The sequence below is a fragment of the Paramisgurnus dabryanus genome, chromosome 23 (genome assembly GCF_030506205.2).
Source record: "Paramisgurnus dabryanus chromosome 23, PD_genome_1.1, whole genome shotgun sequence".
Taxonomy (NCBI): Eukaryota; Metazoa; Chordata; class Actinopteri; order Cypriniformes; family Cobitidae; genus Paramisgurnus; species Paramisgurnus dabryanus.
In genome coordinates, this window is record NC_133359.1 from 27,113,424 (window position 1) to 27,136,270 (window position 22,847).

Genomic DNA, 22,847 nt, shown 5'->3' on the forward strand with positions numbered 1-22,847 from the left:
CCTGCCTCTGAACTGTTTGATTGACAGGTGCCCTCCAAGAACAGGGTTGGAGACCCATGGCCTTAATGAATTTATTCTTTAAGATATACATTGAATGGGCAGCATATGGATAGAAATCCACATCAGAACTGATGGACAGAACTGAACTGAAAAATCAGGGAAATAAAAGAAGAGTTGATTTTACATCTGAACCCAGCATCTCTCAAGCCTTGCATGTACGTTTTGTGATACAGAGTGACCCATGGTTCTGGCCCCATAATACAGCTGGATATATCACAATTAAACTCCTTGATAAGGGTCAAGTGAGCTGTCTGTATGTCCACAACACACAACAGCAAAATGAACTCCACACACCCATAGACTAGATATCCATCACCATTACAGACTAAAGCACTTACATGTTTGGAAAGGTTTTCACTCTTCGAGTCAAGGTCATACCTAGACAAAAAAAATAAAGCTCATTCATAAACATCTGAAGCATTTAAACCTTTCGAAAAGTCGAAAATGTATTCATTCCATAAACAGTTTCAGCAACATAAACAAATGGTGTTTGTGTCCGTTATACCTCAGAAACGAATCAATAACACAAAGTCCTTCTAGTGTAGATTAATAATTATAGCAAGCAAAATAAATAAATCATAGCTAACACGGATCAACTATTGCGTCACATGCTCAATTAGGATCTTATCATAAACGAAAATGCATGTGTGTGGTTTCTTTAGATAGAAATCACGAATAATAAGCAAACTTCAGATGCTGCGTATAAAGCCTACTAGTGCAGGACTTTAAATAAGTTACGTATCTTTACAGCATGTGTATGAGTACGCACAGATTCCAGAAAAATATTAGCAGTGTGAATAAATGAACCAAGAATAACCAATCCCGGACAAATTCTGGATGCATTTTCTGTGTAATTCTCCTCATCTATGTATGAAAATGGGTTTAGACTCTGTTAATCTGCCTCTGTCTCTGTTTTTCTCCATGTCTCTGTAAGTGTTTGCTGCCTGTCTCTGTGTTTGTTTGATTGTCTGCCCATCTCTATAAACCTCATTCACATAGCACTTTGGTCCCTGAAAATACCTGTAAAATTGGCATACAAGCTTCTGTGTGAATGCAAACACGCCTCGTAAATCTTCTGGGATTGTTCCCGGAAAGAGGACCTAGCAACATTGCCGTAAGATACCCGGAAAACCCTCAGTGTGAACAAGACGCAGAAAGAATGCCATAATGGGCGTGTCGTAGTGAGGATGCGCGTGTCATCGCAACAATTAAGTTAAGGTTTAGTTCTTTAAAACAAGGGATTTACCTGTCAGCAAACTGGACTGAAGCAGATATCAGGTGAGTTAGCTTGTCACTCTCTGTGCTGAAGCGGAGATCATTCAGCAGCATAAAAGAATATCCCGTCACGTGCTCATTTGATCTTATAATAAACAAAACTTCCCACGCGTCATTGCAACAAGATATATCGTTCAGCTCCTCAAAACGGGGTTTTTAATGCACATTACAATCACAATAAGATATGTCTGCAAACTGAATTAACCTCCTAAGACCTGGATGTGCACAATTTTTTATGCTTGCACCATCATACTTAATTCTGTGTAACTAGAACCTGTTGTACACAAACATGGACAAATACACTGCTTCATGTTCAAAGAAAAATATTTTGTTATTATATTTATTTATTGGTTCTTTCTAACCTCAAAATAGCTGGAAGTAATCTGAAAAAAAGAAAAGCAAATCCCGGGACATAGGAGGTTAAAGCAGAGATCAGGCAGCCTTTTAAATATCCACTTTGAAGCTGAGATCATTCACCAGCATAGAACGGCACGTCACGCGCTCCTTTATAGTCTTAACATAAACCAAAATGCAAGCGAGTGGTTTCTGGAGAGAGAAATCATGGATAATTATGGATAAGTAAACTTCAGACACTGCGGAGAATAAACTACCAAGTGCAGGACTTTAACATGTTGTGTCTTTCCGGGAACTTTCCAGGTATCTGTGTGAACGCACACACAGATTCCAACAAATCATTGGCAGTGTGAATGAAAAAAAAATATAAAGATCCTGGAAAAATCCCGGGTGCATTTTTTTTTTCTTTTCTGTAATGTCTGTGAAAAGGAATTTAGTCTGCCTGTCTCTTTGTTAGTCTGCTTGTTTGTCTGCCCATCTCTCTGTTTTCTGTCTCTGTGTTTATCTGCCCGTTTATCTGCTCATCTCTATGTTTAACTGCCTGTGTCTCTGTTTGTCTGCCTGTCTCTTTTAGTTTGCTTCCCTCTGTGTTTGTTTGTCTGACTGTCCCTCTGTTTTCTGTCTCTGTTTGTCTGCCCGTTTATTTATTTTATTTATTTGTTAATTTTTTACTCATTCATGAAAAGTCACTTGATTGGTGGACAAAAAAGAAGCAGGGGCAACACTGTCATGACCAGTGGTGTCAAAAGTATTCATATTCATTACTCAAGTAGAAGTATAGATACTAGGGTTTAAAAAGACTTTTGTAGAAGTTGCAGTATCAACTCAAGCTTTTTACTCAAGTAAAAGTGAAAAAGTACTGGTTTCAAAACTACTTATAAAAGTATAAAAGTAAAAGTAATGTAAGGAAAAAAAATTCATTACGGAAAAAAGCCTAGGCCGCCCCACAGGGGCCTATTGTGCACTACACTATATCCTCTAAAAATGTTTCTAAAGGCCATAATAACTATAGTGTTATATTAAAAATGTTAATGTTAAAAAATTTGGGATGCACTAGGGCCAGGGGTAGGCAACGTCAGTCCTGGAGTGCCGATGTCCTACAGATTTTAGCTCCAACCCTTATAAAACCTTGGCTACCTGTAGTTTCAGGTGACTTTATAGACCTTTATTAGTTTGTTCAGGTCTGCTTGATTAGACCTGGAGCTAAACACTGCAGGACATCGGCACTCCATGTTGCCTACCCCTGCACTAGACTATCTGTTTCAACCACATACGGTATATGCCCATTAAAAATGAACGCATTTCAATACAACGCAAACAAATACATTAAAGCAGTGGTTCTCAAACTGGGGGCCGCGAGATGTTGCCAGGGGCCCCAGTTTTATAATATTTTATGAAATACATTACGTTATTATAAATTCTGTGTAATTAAACCTCAAAAAATAAGGCTACTAAACAAAAGCAATACATTGTATAATTTAATATGTTTTGTTTGATTCAAATTTTAAGTTTTAGAATGTTTATGTCATACATTTTATTTGGGGGGCCGCGAAGGAATCCAATGTACACAAGGGAGGCGAAAAAAAGGTTTGATAACCACTGCATTAAAGAACCATATATGTGTACTACTGAGCATTAACATGTGTTCCATAGAGAGGAAGATATGATGACTAGTTGCCTATAAATATTGTAATGGTGCAAAAAGTCAAACTTCAGAGCAGTGGTGCCCTCTTTAGTTAAAAAACAACAAAATCACACACAACTATAGTATGTGTGAGAATAGAAATATGCTATTGTTATCATTTACAATTGTATTTTGACAGCAACACAAACTACAAATATGCAATTATATATTATAGCCTATATTCCTGTATCTGTACTTGTGTAGCTAATGGACTTTAGTATACTTTACTTTAGTCAGTATAAATCCAAGCAATTTTGGAGAATTACTAAATGTCTTTCTTGTAAGTAAATTAAAAGTCAGGTTTAAGGAAACAGCTGATGTCTATTAACAAAAGCAAAAGTTGGTATGTATGGTTATGTGTTTCATTGATTTAACACTCAAGCATTAAGCTAAGTAGGTTTTGTTAATGCAAATAAATTTTAGGACAGTTATTAGCATATACAAAACAACAGCTGTCTTTGGCATAGATATATTTGCCATGCTTCAAAACGCAATGCAGCACAATGTTATTTAAGTTGAACAACTGAAGTTACATGATATAAATTGGTATTGTTATACTATTTAAATCACGCAGATGAGTTGGTGTCAGCAGCCAGCTATATATTTACACAGGCTTGTGAATGCGAACTGACCTGAAAGTGATGCGCAAGTTTAACATTGTTCCAAAGATATTTAGCAAATAAAAAAATTGATGTTGAACCCATGGCTAAATTCACAAGGGAGGGTTGATTGAAGGAAACTATGGGCATCTTGTGTAAGGGTGATTATAATTAATTTATTTCCAGATAAATAAATTATTTAATTGATCGATTAATTCTGTTTCTTTAAAAAATGAATGCACACTGCAATACATTGACCTGTGTTATTGAATTGAGGCAAGTTATTGTAAAAAAAACAACAACTGTAAAATGGTACTGTATGAACCTATTCTGTGTGTATTCTCTAATGAAGGTTGTGCAGTGTGTGTTTGACAGCATGCATGTGTGCGATGGTGAATAATGCATTACTGTAATTTCTGGAATAGTGCTGTATATAATGTGCTTCACTGAGCAGAAGCAAAAGCAAAACCCTGCAGGCTTTGTGTGTGTGTGTGTGTGTGTGTGTGTGTGTGTGCACACTGAAAAAAATGGACTTGGTGGGTCTTTGAATTTAAATAAAATAAACATGTATATGCAACACAAAATATTTATATTCCTTGTGTAAACATAATTTAATTGATTATGATGAAAATGTTTTGTTTGAATGTAAAATGAACACATTATTCTCACATTGATTAAAATTGATTGAATTGAATACTTAAAGCAATAAAATTGAGTTTGCACACAAAACGGCACCTCCTGAGCAGAAGGTGGCAGTAACGCTCAATAAAAAGGACGTCAATCGCCATAAAAGAAGAATAAAGATCATTTGTTTTGGGCGCCAAAATGAAGACTCAGCAGCAGTCAGTCAGAAGAACTCTCTCAGACGGACACCACGTTATTAAAGTAAGTTCTATTATTTATTTATGTTCACTTTATACGTGATACATCTTCACTAGATAGACAGTTTTTTTACAATATGTAGCCATTGCAATGACTTGTAGTAAAAATGAGTTTGGAGGATGTTGGTGGAGTAAGTTAACGTTACAGTCAGTCAGTCAGTAAGTGTAAGGCTCATAAAGAAAAACAGCGTTTTAAAAATGTCAGCTGTATAACGTTATTTCACGTTTGGTAGTTTTATCCGAGTTGAAAACTGTCAGATTTGAGTTGACTTTTGAGGCACTTTTTACTCAGTTGTTCTATGGAAACGGTTCAGGACAAATAAAACGCTAACCAAACATTATTCTGTCCAGAGTGACGTTATCCATGTAAGTAATTTACCAGATGATATCAATTGACTACATTAATAATGACATTGCGTATGAAACAAACTGTCTGCTTAATCAGATGAACAGACCCGCGTCAGTTATTCGTGACTTCACTACGCCACGAGCAACACATGATTCAATTAGAAAAAGCTTTTTTTAAATGCCTCGCGTGACGTCTGGTATATTAACTGAAAAAAATTGCTTTGAAGTGCCACACCTTAAAGCTGACGTTTTCAGAAGAGCACCTTGTTTTAAGATCTCATTTTGTCCAAAATTGCGTCCTATGACAGATATAATACTTATTTCATTATTGCTCTGTGTATGTGTGACCTTAATCATTTGAGGTTATGTGTTGATTTCACCTCTGAATATTTCCTCTTATAGGTCCATCATCCTTGCATGCGCTACACACTCAAAAGCATTGGTAAGTAATTCCTATCACTGTTTTACTGCTGTTAGGAGCTAAATCTTATTTTTGTAACTAATATACATGTATTATTCTTTGACTCGCAGTACTCAAATATACAATGGTTGGTTAATTTTTTTTCAGATAAATGCTGAATTTAAAAGAATCACTACTGTCTTATGTTCCTGCGTGTCACCTGGACCTCCAATCCAAAAACCTGACGAAACTCTTCTATCAGAAAGGAGGACAGCTAGCAAACAGACTTCAAACAATGAATGATCAAATGACAGAAGTAAGTAATATAGATTCATAGACATAAAAATGTGTATACATTGTTGGAAGTACAGAAAATGTAGTATGTTTTAGTTACATCTTTTGGCACACGGGTCATTAAAACACCTGGGAAGATTTAAAGGGATAGTTCACCCAAAAATAAAAATTCTCATCACTTACTCCCTATCATGTTGTTACAAACCTTTATAAATGTCTTTGTTCTGATGAACACTAAGGAAGATATTTTGAGGAATGTTTGTTCCCAAACCAATCATAAGCCCCATTCACTTCCATAGTGGGGAAATATAATACTATGGAAGTGAATGGGGCTCATGAACAGTTTGGTTGCAAACATTCCTCAAAATAAATGTCTTCCTTCGTGTTCATCAGAACAAAGACATTTATACAGGTTTATAACAACATGACAGTGAGAAAATGAGATAATTCACTTTTGCTGTGATTCTCAGGTATGGTAGCACACACTCGAAATGTGGCCTCTTTATTTAACTCATTCCAGTCTAGTAAACGCGCACACACACCTGGAGCAGTGGACAATGCAGCTGCCTTGCTTTGTAACCCATATATTTGTAACCAATTGTAACATGCTGTGGCAATGCACATGGGTCTGTATACTTACATTTATATTTGTTTGCATTGTACTAATTTCCAATGACACTTTTATTGTAACAGTAACTTTTTTTCTGTTTCTTTAACTACATTTGTCTGTTTTGTACAGGGCATGGATGAAGTCAGCAACAGTGAGGTCATTTGAAGACACCACTGTTGGGATTTGTGCTCTCAAACAACATGCTTCTTGTGATGAAGAAGAGGATCTTTGTATAGTCCTGGAAGGCATGAAGGTGTTGCAACATCGTGCCATGTTGTTTGAGCTGATGTATGCCTTAAACCTGAGCTATCCTGATCTCTGCTTTATTTTTGAAGAAATCCAAAAGATTTTAATGGAACTGCATTGAGCGTAACTTTAACGAACCGTTTCTTTCAGTGAAAGGATCAGAAAGACTGTGCTGCTCATTTATGTTCTTTTTTATTTATCTGTTTAAAGTGTTTTCTCTTATTAAAACATTAACAGTTTGCTGCTCAGAGTTGATTTTGGAAATGGTTGTTGTATTTTGTTTTTGTTGAATCTTTGATTATCAGTTTATACAAATGCTGTAGCTCTGACTTTCTGAAGGATTGATATATTCCAGTTTGTAAATCCATTTAAAAAATAATAGTACTTACTGTTTTGCATGTCTCTTTGGAATGCAGTGTTTGTGCTTTAGCACTTCTAAATCTACTGTGATAGTAACTATTTTAAACATTTGGGTCAGTTTTACAGATGGGGCTTTTCCCAGTCCCAGACTTTTGCAATGCCTTAATTTGAAAACATATTGCACTGACATATCTTGACATATATCAGTGCCATTGTTTTGTCTCAAGATGTACTCCAGTGTTGTTTTTGTAAGGTAGGTTTGTTTGTAAACTTTTTTTTGTAAAAAATATCCTAATTTAACTAGGGCCTAGTCATGGATTAATCTACAACCTGTTTGGGAAATTGCCCCTTTGTATGTACTGCATGTGCTGATTGTTGTAATAGTTATTGACTGTTGTTGAATTAATGTGTAGTGATTTAAATGAATTGATGATCTGAAAGCAGTGGTTTGCCTCAATATCACTAAACTTTTGTTTAAAACTCTTTACTTTTTATGCCAATGCAAATGTATTTTGTATTTAAAAAAGAAATAAATAACATTTGGATAATTATGGATGATTATTCTGGTGCCAGAAACATAATGAAATTGCTTTAGAGTTACATAATCCCATAATATAAGCATTAAAAAAGCATGTTGGAATTACAGATGAAAATCTAGTCCCCTTACATAATAAAATTACTTAAACATTACAAAATAAATGTGTTATAGTAAAGCGAAATAGCACTTTGAGTCAACATATTTATATTAGACTACTTGAAACAATTAAAATGTTTTGGTCTGACACATAAAAATTAAATGAGGAAAATTATGTTGGTTTAACACAATCGGATTATGTGGGACCGATGTACACATTAAAATTACGTAAATTGAAAGGATTTTTTTTTTCTGTGTGTGTGTGTGTGTGTGTGTGTGTGTGTGTGTGTGTGTGTGTGTGTGTGTGTGTGTGTGTGAGTGAGTACTGTAGGTTGTGTCTCAAGTAAATAATTGTATATAAATATGTATGTTCACATATATTTTCACATTTGGCAGATGCTTTAATCCAAAGTGACTTACAGTATATTAAAGCTATACATATGGGGTCAGATTTACTAACAGCTTGCGCCAACACAAACCATCATTTTGGCATTAAATAACAACTGTAGGGATTTACTAAAGATGTGCAGTAGATCATTAGCGCTGAAAATATGTGGTCTAGTTATTTTTGCGACTGACCTTATTGCATATGCATTTCTAGGAGTTTCCCTTTATGGGACAATTTATGGGAGGAGATTATTTAAATGATTCATGCAGCACGATTTACTAATGTTTGCACGTGTGATATTACTGGCATTTGCGACATTTTTTTAAAGCAGATAAAAGCATGTCTTAAATCATTTTGTGCTTGTTTGCAAGCCATGTTACTTTTTGTTTGCTGGAGGAAAAAGTTACTAGGAGAAGTCACACAATACGAAATGTTTTAAAACTTCTTGTAAACCTTAATTTTTTGTCCTCTAGTTCTTTTTAGTGTACTATGGCTTTGCTAGCTGGGATTTCACACCCCAAATTTTCATCTGTGATGTTCGTGGTGCTGAACTCATGCGCATCAGGTGTTAGTAGATCAACCGCACCTGAGGAGCATCAGCTCTGCCTATTTGGATCCTGAATTAATTTACGCTGCTCTTAGTAGATTGCGTTGGTCATTATGGAAATCAACTGTTGCGCCTGTTTTATTTAATTTATGCCTTTTTTAGTAATTAACTTGCAGATATTACCATTCAATTGCGCTCTGGCGCTAATTTGCCCACACAGCATACAAAATCTGGCCCATACAGCGCACTCATTACCTTATCACCAGGGCCAGACGGAATCTGCTGACTTTTTTTGCTTTTTCTGTGGAAATTTTTTTTTTTTTGAAAAATCTGCGGAATTACGCAAAATGATTTTAAATGTTTTAAAAAGATATTAGACAATTTAAGCTGTAAATATTACAAAGTTGCATCTAAAATAATTACTTTTTAAGTGAAAATGAATACACCGATCAGCATATGACATCAAAGTATCGCGAGGGTAATCCAAAAGAACTACTGTTGAGTCATTCTTACATTATTTTTGTACATTGATCGATCTATACAGCGATGCATGCAAATCAACTTGCCGCGTCTAGCATGCCACTCTGTTGTTTCTGTCAAGCCGCTCTGTTTGCTTACATTATAATTTAACGGGTATAAACTTTGCAGTGAAAATTTCATACAGTGCCTTTAAATGTATAGCTTACACAAACATATAAACTCATCAACAGACACACAAACACACACATTTGCATTCTGATTATACTTACAGGTCAAAGCGTAAATTTTGTCTCTCCTCAAAGAAATAATCAAGGATGAATTTGTGCACAAAGTCTGGATTCAGGGTGTTATCAATAACTTCTGTCCGGCCAAACTGTACAAATGACACCAGCAAACAGGAAATAAAGATTAAAATTATAACTTTACATGAATACAAATATTGTAAAATATAGAAAATATCATACCTCTCTCCACTCCCTGTTTACCACTGTTTGAGTATACAGCACACAAACTACAAAAACAAAATGCATTATAAAGATTATTAATAAGGAAATTTAATAATAGTTTTTAAAATGTTGAAAAGTCACCTATATGGAGGTATTTTTTATACAAAAAATTTAATATATGGACATGGTTTCACAGGCAAGGCTTAAGCTTCAGAATAAAACGCATGTTTGAGCTGTCTTAACTGAACATAACTTAAAACATGTTCTTAAAATATGATATCAGTGTCATTGTTTTGTCTCAGTATGCACACCAGTGATTTTTATCTAGTCTACACAAAAAATGCTGGGTTATTTTAACCCATTGTTGGGTCAAATATAAACACTTTTTGGGTTAGCTGTAACCCAGCTGCTGGGCTCATCCCTTTTTGGCCCTGTGTTGAAAATAACCCAGCATTTTTAGGGTGTAGTCACAGTTTAATATTTGCATACTGCAGTACTGGAACTGTTTGATATTTAGACAACATTACCACATGAACTAAAAGCCATTTGAGTCATCAAACAGTCATGGTGTGTTCATTTACTGAATACATGTACAAAAGAAAGATGTTAAGGCCTCCTAAGACAATATTTTCACATTTGTATGGCATGCAGTGAGATGAGCAGTAAGCAGTTAACACACACACACACACACACACACACACACACACACACACACACACACTATAAAAGTCACACAAATTCATATCATAAGCAACAGCAGGCAGCTGAAATAATCAGCTGGCAATCTGAAGACCTTCCTCTAAAGATGAGTCTATACCTGCCATCAGTCTAAAATTATTCCTCATTAGAAAATCATCATCATCATTACCATCGCTCGCTGAGTCTGTAACAATCACACACTTTCATTTTGTGCTTGGACCCCAGAGGCTCATAGAGTTTAATGTGTGTGACTTTATGACCGCCTGAACTCTTATCTGTCCTGGGAGATGTGTGTGTGTCTGTTTGTAACTACATTCGAGATGAGAGTTGGAATAAGATGAGAACTGAAAGAAATTGAAAGTAAATTGGAAAGTATTCCTGCTCAAAATAGACACATATTTGTTTAATTTAAGGGCGTTTTCAGACCAAAAAGGGATTGAAATTGTTACAATGTTTCATTTTCCTTTTGCTTCAGTTTGCTTCCACATGGCAAAATTTTAAATTGGATTAAAATGTGTTTATGACAAGTGTAAGTCATTGGTTAGAATGGACTCGTGTATGTTCCTGGACCATCTGTCAGAAAACAGCAGTGGTTTATTGTGGGTTTCTTGTCCCTACTGTATATTACAGTTTTCCGAGTATTTGTAAAACACACGGCTGCTAGCCATTACCCATTATATTCAGCCTGGTTTTTTGGTCCAATGGCTCAGATTGCTTTCTCACCACAAGCAAACCACTCTAAAATTTGTTCGCAATTGACCTATGGCTAAGCCACGCCCCCTCCACTCACTCTGACAAACAACCAACATTCGGTGACAGGCACTATGGCAGCTGTCACAGTAGGAGACGTTTCACAGGAGGCAATTGATGATTTTTGGACTATATATCGTGTCGAAGTCACCAAAAGGGCCTTAACTATGCATTGGAGGGTTATATTAACAATTTCTTTCAGCTTCAGCTCCACGCAAAAATTTACAGGTCACAGTGTAAATGCGATAAACCGCATCTCGTTGCAATAATGATCAAAAAAGGACAAGCCTTTTTTACAATTTTTTAGCAAGAGTACCTCTCCGTTACTTTGGTGCTACAGTACTTAGATGAATCGTTAAGCACAATATTGCTATTACAAATAACATTTGTTACCTCGGTTAATTACAGATAGGTTAATGAAGATAAGTGACATGACGTACAACGCAGCTAGAAGCTAACTTTAACGTTTTCTAATGTTTCGCTAACGTTAACATTTTCTAATGTTAGGCTAACGTAACGTTAGAGGTGTTAAAGATAACGTTCAAATATGTTGACTTAGCTTAGAACAATTGTAGACATCCTTGTTTAATTTATCCACGTTTAGTTGGTGTTGTGGTGTACCGCATAACTTAATCCAGAGCAGACACTTAACCTTATCTCGGTTGAAATGTGGCTTGGGAAAGGGTAAAAATACTCAGCGTCGCCCAGCCTCACGGGATAGCCTACCTAGTGTCGGAATTGCATGTACCTCATGCACACCGTTTGACCATTTTAAACTTAAAATGACTAGAAAAAAATTATAAAAACGAATGAAAACTGACTAACTGCAATGCATTTCAATGGAAGTGGAAGCAGAGAATGTCCGAGTGTATTGGGTTAGCTATGCGCACTGCGGTTGGCTCATCGCATTTGGGGGCGAGGTCAATTGGGCTCAGATCACCTCAGGTGGTCTCAGAATGATTGTTTGGTGGGGATCCAAGCACGTTTGCCGTGTTCACATATGCCTAAACAAACCGAACCGAGGGAGAAAACGCACCAGGTTCTGAAACAAACTCTAATTTGTGAAAACACCCCAAGTATCCAAATCATCTGCTGACATGGAGTAAAGGAGCTATGGAATTAACTCTTTCCCCGCCATTGATGGGTTATGTCAATTAAGAGAAAACCTTTCCCTACTATAAACCGCTCGAACTGATTTTGCCAACTGAGAGATGTCCTCAGGGAAACATATTGTGTAACATTTTTCTAAATAAAACCTAAACCCACCCCAAACCCTAAAATCAGAGATACACGATGAAAAACAATGGTCTAAAAACAGCTAATCCTGGTTGTAAACTTAATCTTAAAACAAACTGTAAACTTATTTCTGAAATCTGATTGGTTGATTGAAATGTTGGCCCAGGGTCAACATAATGTTGCCCTGAGGACATCAACTACTTGGGAGAGCCGCCATGAACCCACGCTGATGGGAAAACATGCAATCTCCACACAGAAAACATCCTGACCTGACCGAGACTCGAACCGGGGAATGTCAATATTCTGATTACTGACAAAAACTGCTGGAATATGCCTATATAATTGGTAATCATCTATACATTTAACCTTAATGGCATATTTTTTAATATCTGCATGTGGTCAGACAAAATGAATTATGCTTGCTACGTGATTCAAGCAGTTATTAAAATGACTCAAAAGCACAAGCACCATTTGTAGGCAACGTCATTAACTGATTCCACTTACATGAGCTATTGTTAGGGACATGAATGAGATTTAATGAGTTTTAAATTGCAAAGTGCAGAATGTTGTGCGAGCACTTACACTATTTACAGAAGACAATAGCTGGAAAAGTAAGTCTTAAGGAGAAACAATGCGTATGGCTCATTCTTAGCAAAATTACCTGCAGTAACTGTGTCTCCGGGGATAGAGAGATAAGGTACGCTGCTTGATTATTATGAGAGATTTGTATTGCAAAATTATATTTGCATTAAATAACTTTTGCATATATAACTTTAATAATTGTTTGTTTATCTTCAGAATTTCATGTCAATATTGACCACTATTATATCTTAACGCTTTGTATGCCATTACCTCACTTCCTAATAACGGCCTTACTATCTTTCTCTATTTCCTTTTCTCTTTATCTCTACCAAAAAAAAAGAAATACTAACAATCCCTTGTCTATGTATACTGTGTTGGACTTGATGAGACTATTTCCAGTGCACTTATGTATTCTATTATGTACTTATGTATATCTATAATTGCTTCTATTGTTTACCTCACTTATAAGTCGCTTTGGAAAAAGCGTCTGCTAAATGACTACATGTAAATGTAAATATATGCATAGAATCAAACAATGAAATATTACCTAAATATGATATCATGCTTTCACTGTCTATCTGCAACCACATATTTAGTATCAGGACTTGCAATCTACCACAAGCCGTGACGTGATCCCTAGACACACAGAAATTTCAGCCTTAAATATCACATCACACACTGTGCATGGTTATGAGCGCAGAGACTATATTTAGCTGTCTGGGGTTCCTGAATCTACAGCTATTTGCCCAGTGAATGTAGGGAGGAGTCTGATTCAATTACGTCAACACATCTTAGACTCAGCACATGTGCTACTCTGCATGAGAAGACCATCTATCACACTGATCACCATCATGATCCATGAAAATCACATGAGGAGCTGGCAACCCCAGATGCATATGTTGAAATTAAGGCTGTATTCCCAAAAATATGCCACTAAAAGTGACAAAAATATTGAAATATTTGAATACAGAGGGGGGGGGTACCCCATTTGGTAAATAAAATATATACTATACACTCACCTAAAGGATTATTAGGAACACCTGTTCAATTTCTCATTAATGCAATTATCTAATCAACCAATCACATGGCAGTTGCTTCAATGCATTTAGGGGTGTGGTCCTGGTCAAGACAATCTCCTGAACTCCAAACTGAATGTCAGAATGTGAAAGAAAGGTGATTTCAGCAATTATGAGCGTGGCATGGTTGTCTGAGTATTTCAGCTGGTCTGAGTATTTAACAATTTGCTCAGTTACTGGGATTTTCACACACAACCATTTCTAGGGTTTACAAAGAATGGTGTAAAAAGGGAAAAACATTCAGTATGCGGCAGTCCTGTGGGCGAAAATGCCTTGTTGATGCTAGAGGTCAGAAGAGAATGGGCCGACTGATTCAAGCTGATAGAAGAGCAACTTTGACTGAAATAACCACTCGTTACAACCGAGGTATGCAGCAAAGCATTTGTGAAGCCACAACACGCACAACCTTGAGGCGGATGCGCTACAACAGCAGAAGACCCCACCGGGTACCACTCATCTCCACTACAAATGAAAAAGAGGCTACAATTTGCATGAGCTCAACAAAATTGGACAGTTGAAGACTGGAAAAAATTTTGCCTGGTCTGATGAGTCTCGATTTCTGTTAAGACATTCAGATGGTAGAGTCAGAATTTGGTGTAAACAGAATGAGAACATGGATCCATCATGCCTTGTTACCACTGTGCAGGCTGGTGGTGGTGTAATGGTGAGGGGATGTTTTCTTGGCACACTTTAGGCCTCTTAGTGCCAATTGTGCATCGTTTAAATGCCACGTCCTACCTGAGCATTGTTTCTGACCATGCCCATCCCTTTATGACCACTGTGTACCCAACCTCTGATGGCTACTTCCAGCAGGATAATGCAGGACATGTCACAAAGCTTGAATCATTTCAAATTGGTTTCTTGAACATGACAATGAGTTCACTGTACTAAAATGGCCCCCACAGTCACCAGATCTCAACCCAATAGAGCATCTTTGGGATGTGGTGGAATGGGAGCTTCGTGCTCTGGATGGGCATCCCACAAATCTTCATCAACTGCAAGATGCTATCCAATCAATATGGGCCAGCATTTCTAAAGAATGCTTTCAGCACCTTCTTGAATCAATGCCATGTAGAGTTAAGGAAGTTCTGAAGGTGAAAGGGGGTCAAACACAGTATTAGTATGGTGTTCCTAATAATCCTTTAGGTGAGTGTACAAATGCCATTAATTATATTTTAGATTTATTGCTTACTGTATGTAGTGACATGTATCTGTCAGACAGCTTCAGATCAGAAGGTTTTAAAGGTCATTAAAAACGTGTGTTTTTATGTGTGTGTGTGTGTGTGTGTGTGTGTGTGTGCGTGTGTGAAATCCAGATGCTGTGTTCAGCTGATTACAGCTGCTGACATTTGTATCTTTAATGAACATACAGATGCATTTGACTGTAGGTGTCACATTGTTCATTCTGTTGTGTGACTGATTAAACCACCTAAATCAGACACACACACATACACACACACGAAAACACAAATGTGATACATGCTATTTTTTTGTTTTGACAAATGCACACAAAAAAATCATTTTTTTTGTTCAGTAACAACATGTAATCATTCTTAACAAAAATAATGTACTTGAAAAAACCGGATTGAATGTATGTTTTATTACTTTGACAGGTGTCACGAGGTGTAATGCAAATACGTAATTACAATAAGCTGCCTTGTATACTTTTTTGTTTCCCTTATATAATTACATAGTAGTTAAAAACACCTTATATATAGTGGGACTATATTTTTACATAAAAAGAAGACTAAGATTTTTTATGGTGCAGCAGGGTTTCATACATAATCAAGAGCTCTGATAATGTGAGATCATCATTAAAGCAGGCAAGTAGGTGAACTATGCACACTAATGAAGCGCCCTACAGCGAGTAGTACAGATCTGTTGATGAGTATGTTAACCTGAGTCCAGCTGTCTGCTGTTAGTTATGAGATTTCAGTCAGATGTGCTCATTTTAGAGATCTGCTCACAATGCAAAAATAAGAACAAATGTGCATCTTATGTCATGTCATGTGTGACTTACTTGGATCAGATTTTGAGAAAGTGTCTCTATCCAAGAGGTTTCTGTAAAAGAAGGACAAGTAATTAATAAAAGAAATACAACTTGGTAACATTAGGGACATAAATGTAATATAAAGTAGGTAGTAAGTCATGATTTCCGTGCATTAGGATTTTTTACAACTTTTGAGTTGCGTCTTGCAAAACCTGAAATGTATTTTATGGTAAAAGACGGTACTTTTGATATATCACTGTATCATAAAGCAAGAAACAACAACAGTACCTATTTATGTTTCATCAATATGCCACTCAATACTGATGCTATCGGAAAATGTGCAAGCAGCTTACTGTTGCCATAGTAACCGCCTCAGGCAAATATGAATTCTGTCATACTTAACTTTGATATATATATATATATATATATATATATATATATATATATATATATATATATATATATATATATATATATACTTATTTATATACAATCCATACCACACAATTAAATATATAGCCAATATTTTATTTATTGACATATTTCATTATGCAATATTTAGGAATGAAACTGGAACCTTTGATTTGCTACCAACAAAGGCATTCACATACATGTGTGTAATTATATTAATGACATAATCACAATAAAAATAATTTTCTGCAGATACAGTCCATTACCATAACAGTAGACTGCTAACAATTGACATGCAACAAACAAACTTGTTATTATTATTATTATTTGTTTATAATTTGAAATGATAATATTAAGCAGATGAGTGCACATAAACACACAATGTTGCATAAAAATGAAAAAATGTAGATTATTTGTATCATTTACTCCCCTCATATTGTTATAAACTTTATTAATTTCTTTATGGTATATGATAAATGATGGTAAGCACACATCATTTATTAATATATTTTTTGTTTGTGTTAGTTTACAAGCAGTTTGAGCTCCCCCTCCTCACAGTGCTTTGGTAATAACCAATGTTTTTCCCATGAGTCCGCTATGTTAATAGCGATTATATTGTTAAAGGTGGGGTGCATGATCTCTGAAAGCCAGTGTTGATATTTGAAATCATCTAAACAAACACACCCCTACCCCAATAGAATCTGGACCTTCTTTTGATAGACGTCAAAGCCACACATACACAACCCAGGCAACGATGACAGTTAGTAGACACGCACCTTACTGCTGATTGGCTACAAGTGTGTTCTGGTACTTGGCCAAAGTGTTTTGCAAAAATCATGCACCCAACCTTTAACCTTGCTTGTTTAATAAATAGTTTTGAGTAAGAATATTTTGGTGAATTTAGTCAGTTTTTTCACTGAACCCGCAACCTTGAGAAGAATGATACTGGCATGGCCTATGTAGCCTCTTTTACACAGTCATTTCTGTAAATTACTATGAATTTATTCAGTAAATACAAAAATGTGCTGTTTACACACGCGTTGACTTTCCGTCTTTTTACCAGTAAGCTATCTTTCACACATCAGTATCAAAATATCGATAAACTTGGTGAGAATGTGGAATACATACTGGTACCTATCTGTATGGTACATATTAGGACCTTTTTAACCCATTCCTCGCCAGCCATTTTTTTAAAAGTTACCCGTCTGCATTTGTTTGTGATTTTCACAAAAGTTTCACAAAATTCCTTCTGGGAAAATGTTCTTCAAAAAATATATAAACATACAAATATATCAAATGAAAGAACAGACCCTCTGCTTCCTAACAAACAATAAACAAACAAACAAAACGGGAAAAAAGTTTGATCCTATCATAAAATAATATGGGTATTTTCTTTAAAAAATATTTTTTTAGCAAAAAGCTGAACTAATTGCATTCTTTTGAAGGAATTTTGTAAGAGATCAAATTCAGAACGAGTATCAAAACATACACAGAGTTTACAATTTGTAAATGACGTTTTTGCTTCAGTTTTTCCATAAATTGGGTAAGTGCACTATGGATAATCGCAGTATTGCAGATAAACATAAAAATTCATCAGGAACACTTTTTATGCAAATGTTTTTCTCTTAATTGACTCATGAGATAACTCATCAATGGAGTTAAAAGGTACTGTCCCAGTGACAAAAAGGTGTAGTAAGGCTTTCTACTGAATACACGTCCTTACAATAAGTTAAAATTTTGGCTATATTTTTGTTGCCCCCTTCAAAGACTGCTCTTGAGACATTTCATGTTTATTGCCTCCTTCAACTGTTCGATCCCATTTATGCCAATGGACGTAATCCATGATAATTGCTTTAAACGTAAAGTATTATCACGAGTATATGCATAAAGTCATAAAACTGCAGAAGAACGTCTCGGTTACGGATGTAACCCTCGTTCCCTGAAGGAGGGAACGGAGACGTCACGTCGTGACCGACGAATTGGGAACTCGCTTAGAGAGACCAATCTGCTTCGAATACTACTAAAACGCCAATGAACTTGGCATTGAGATATTTGCATAATGCTGGCGCCGCCCCGCCAGGTGCGTATATAAGCAGCAGGTGCAAATAAGGAAATTAGCTTCTTTTTCGCTGAGAAAGCCGGAAAGTGTGACCGGCCGTAACAGCAGGTGGCAGCACCTGTGGCGACGGGACGTGACGTCTCCGTTCCCTCCTTCAGGGAACGAGGGTTACATCCGTAACCGAGACGTTCCCTTTCAGTCGGTCACTACGACGTCACGTCGTGACCGACGAATTGGGAATCCCTATCAAAACGCCACTAGGGGCTGACCTCTTCCAGTGACTGCGTAAAAGCCCTCCGGTTCCACTTAAGGAGGAGGAGGTAGGTTTTAAGGCAGAAGGCCGGGCACTAGATGTTCCTTTAACCCCACAGAAGTGCCAGCGACTGGGAAGCGCCCTACCTGAGCGGGATAGGAATGCTGCGGAAGCCACCACCCGTCTTAAGGGCTAATGGTGGGCGAAAGTCAACCGTAGTTGAGAGAATAAGACAGCCGTGGCTGTGTAAGCAAAGCAGTGCTCTGCTAAGGGAAACGTGGGCTAGTAGGATTAACCCCACGGAAAAATACTCACAATGGAACCCGGTGGGACACAATGTGGAGCCCGAGCCAGACACGTAGGTTCGCGAGGATACAGCTAGTGAAAGGCTGACAGCCAATGCTCCGCAACAAAGGCTGCCAAGGCAGCGGAGGAAGAGCAATTCAAACCATTACGCATTTTTGCTCTGAAGGCCTTCCATACTGACACAGTTATGAAGCATCAGTTGGAGGCTGCAAGCCGACATGCGAGTCTGCTCTCCGTGCCCTCCCTGGTGAGGAAAGAACACGAGAGGATACAGGCTCGATACGAACACTGTAAAATCTAATGAACGTATTAGGTGTCGCCCAACCAGCAGCTCTACAGATGTCTGTTAGCGAGGAACCACGAGCTAGAGCCCAAGATGAGGCAACGCTCCGTGTGGAGTGCGCTCTCAAATTAAAGGGGCAAGGAATACCCTGAAGATTATAAGCCAGGGCGATAGTATCAACTATCCAATGAGACATCCTCTGCTTAGTGACAGCTTTCCCTTTCTGCTGGCCACCATAACAAACAAAGAGCTGGTCTGAGGTCCTGAGGCTTTGCGTGCGATCCACGTAGAGTCGCAGTGCGCGTACGGGGCACAACAAAGCCATGGTTGGGTCTGCGTCCTCCGGAGGCAGCGCTTGCAAGCTCACCACCTGGTCTCTGAAAGGAGTGGTGGGAACTTTGGGCACGTAGCCTGGTCTGGGCCTCAATGTTACGCTTGAGGCAGCAGGACCAAACTGAAGGCACGAGTCGTCAACAGAGAATGCATGTAAATCCCCTACTCTCTTCACTGAGGCCAATGCTAGCAGGGTCAGAGCTTTCATTGATAAAAGCTTCAGACTCACAGACTGCAAAGGCTCGAACGGGGGGGCCTGAAGGGCTTTCAGCACCATGGACAGGTCCCAGGGAGGAATAGAAGGAGGGCGCGAGGGGTTTAGCCTACGAGCGCCTCTTAAAAATCTAATAACCAAATCATGCTGGCCAACTGATCTGCCGTTAATAAGTGAGTGATGAGCAGAAATAGCAGCGATATCAACTTTAATGGTGGAGGGTGACAGCCTACCGTCTAACCTATGTTGAAGATATAAAAGCACGATGTTAATAGGGCATTCTCTGGGGTCCTCGCGTTGCGAAGAGCACCAGGTGACGAAAAGGTTCCATTTAAACGCGTAAGCCCGTCGCGTAGACGGAGCTCGTGCCGCGTTGATTGTGTTAGATACCGCTTGCGGTAAATCACTTAAACCTTGCGCGCGCTCAACGACCACACATGGAGATCCCACAGGTCGGGGCGCGGGTGCCATAATGTGCCCCCTCCTTGAGAAAGAAGGTCCTTCCTCAGGGGAATCCGCCAGGGAGGGGCTGTCGCGAGGAGCATTAACTCTGGAAACCAATTCTTGCTCGTCCAATATGGGGCGATCAGTAAAAGGCTCTCCTCGTCCTGCCTGACTTTGCACAGTGTCTGTGCGATTAAGCTCACTGGGGGGAATGCGTATTTGCGCATCCCCCGAGGCCAGCTGTGCGCCAACGCGTCCACGCCGAGGCTGCCCTCGGTTAGTGAATAAAATAGGCGACAGTGGGTATCGTCCGGCGACGCAAACAGGTCTATCTGCGCACGACCGAACTTCTTCCAAATTAGCTGGACCGTCTGGGGGTGGAGTCGCCATTCGCCGGGGCGCGCAGCTCGAGAAAGCGCGTCCGCTGCTGTATTGAGCGAGCCCGGAATGTGAATGGCACGAAGGGACCTCAGATGCTTCTGACTCCAAAGGAGGAGATGACGAGCGAGATGCGACAGGTGACGGGAGCGCAAACCGCCTTGACGGTTGATATACGCAACGGTCGCAGTGTTGTCGGTGCGTACTAGTACATCCTTCCCTCGCAGCTCCGTAGCGAAGCGTACAAGTCCCAGATATACTGCCCACAACTCTCGGCAATTGATATGCCAGTGCAACTGGGGTGCTGTCCACACCCCCGAAGCCGTAAGCTCGTCGTACGTGGCACCCCAGCCCGTGTCGGACGCATCTGTATGTACAACAGCATGCCGAGCGATCTGTCTCATGGACACACCGGACCTGAGAAACGCGGGGTCCGACCACGGGGGGAATGTTAGGCGACACGCAGGTGTAATGGTTACACGATGGATGCCGGCGCGCCACGCTCTCCTCGGGACTCGATCGTGAAGCCAACGCTGAAGCGGTCTCATATGGAGCAGTCCGAGCGGTGTCACGGCCGCTGCTGCTGCCATATGCCCCAGGAGCTTTTGAAATTGTTTCAGCGGGACCGCATTCTTCCCTCGGAATGAACCGAGGCAAGTCAGAATTGACTGGACGCGCTCTTCTGTTAAACGCGCCGATAAATCGATCGAGTCCAGTTCCATCCCGAGAAAAGAGATCCTCTGCGTGGGGCAGAGTTTGCTCTTTTCCCAGTTGACCCGAAGACCCAAACGGGCGAGATGCCGAAGCGTTAAATCTCTGTGTTCGCAAAGCGTCCGTCGAGAATGCGCTATTATAAGCCAATCGTCGAGGTAAGCCAATATGCGAACGCCGCTCTCTCTGAGGGGTTTTAACGCCGCCTCCACTACTTTCGTGAACACACGGGGAGAGAGGGATAGCCCGAACGGTAAAACTTTGTACTGGTATGCCCGTCCCTCGAATGCAAACCGGAGAAACGGTCTGTGACGAGGGAGAATGGACACATGAAAGTACGCGTCTTTCAGGTCTATAGCCGCAAACCAATCCAAGATCGGTCGTAACCCCCCGCCCTTTTTGGGTACTATAAAATACGGGCTGTAGAAGCCCGATCTCATCTCGGTTGGAGGGACCGGCTCGATCGCGTCCTTCGCCAGCAGGACTTCGACCTCTGCACGCAGTACATGTGCATCGGACGCTTTCACCGTGGTGAAACGAATGCCCGAGAATTTGGGTGTGTGCCGGTTGAATTGTATTTCGTAACCGAGGCGGACAGTGCGTAAAACCCAACGAGACGGGCTGGGAAGCTGAAGCCAAGCCCCCAGGGACCGTACGAGGGGAATTAACGGCACTACCGGGGTACCCGCGGGGGGGCGGCGGAGCGGGACAGGTGGTACTGCCGGTACGTCTGCTGGGACAGCATAAGTATCTACAGTATGTGTGTGTGTGACACTGACCTGAGCCCGCTGAGGGTGACGGTCGTCTGGTCTCCTCAGCGGAGAGCACAGACTCCGAAGAGGGTGCTGGTGGTCCCGTCTCCTCAGCGGAGAGCTGGAACTCCTCAGAACACCCGCTGGCGATAGAGGAGAGGGAGGAAGAGCATGTGAATGCCCGCTCACATCTCTCTCGATCCTCTGAAGACCTGGAGAAGGAATAGGAATGCACTCTTTTTGTGGTTTTGTGGGTGCCGGCTGAGAAGCCGGCGGAACAGAAACAAAACGAAACCAAGGATTCTCCATCCGGCCCTCTACCGGTGGAGGGAGCGATGCCGTCACCGTCTCCCGAAGAGTGATCCCATCCAATTCCAGGTCGCCCGTCTCAGGGCCGCTTCGATTTCCGTTTACCACGGGAAGCGGGTGGGGCGGGCGGGGCGGGCTGCCGACGGCTGTTCCCCCTCCGTGGCCTGGAAGATGTTCTAGTGGGGGGGGTGGAGGCAGCCGCCGCAGGGCGCCCTCGGCGAGGAGCAGACGGGGCCGCCGGCGCTGGAGGGCGAGATGCAGGTCGCTTGCGCCGGGGCATGATCTGAGCGATCGCCTCCGTCTACTTCTGGGCGGCGGAGAACTGCTGGGCAAAAGACTCCACCGACTCACCGAAGAGACCAGCCTGGGACACGGGAGCGTCTAAGAACTTGTTCTTCTCCGCATCCGACATATCCGCCAGACATAGCCATAAGTGGCGTTCCTGGACCACCATC

The 22,847-nt window shown here is 39.9% G+C and overlaps 1 protein-coding gene and 1 long non-coding RNA gene across 2 annotated transcripts in view; one reads left to right on the forward strand and one right to left on the reverse strand.

The window, feature by feature from the left end:
• cpne8 (copine VIII) overlaps positions 1-22,847 on the reverse strand; it is a 71,311-nt gene that overhangs the window by 42,828 nt on the left and 5,636 nt on the right. Inside the window, exons 2-5 of the mRNA XM_065291199.2 lie at positions 15,970-16,010; positions 9,625-9,671; positions 9,430-9,533; positions 399-438 (exon numbers count right to left, since the gene is read on the reverse strand). Of these exons, the coding sequence (XP_065147271.1) occupies positions 399-438; positions 9,430-9,533; positions 9,625-9,671; positions 15,970-16,010 (232 nt within the window). The remainder of the gene's footprint in view (positions 1-398; positions 439-9,429; positions 9,534-9,624; positions 9,672-15,969; positions 16,011-22,847) is intronic.
• On the forward strand, positions 4,600-6,922 carry LOC135780898 (uncharacterized). Its single transcript, XR_010545018.2, has 4 exons — positions 4,600-4,857; positions 5,604-5,643; positions 5,770-5,917; positions 6,635-6,922. It is a non-coding gene; the product is annotated as an uncharacterized lncRNA (long non-coding RNA).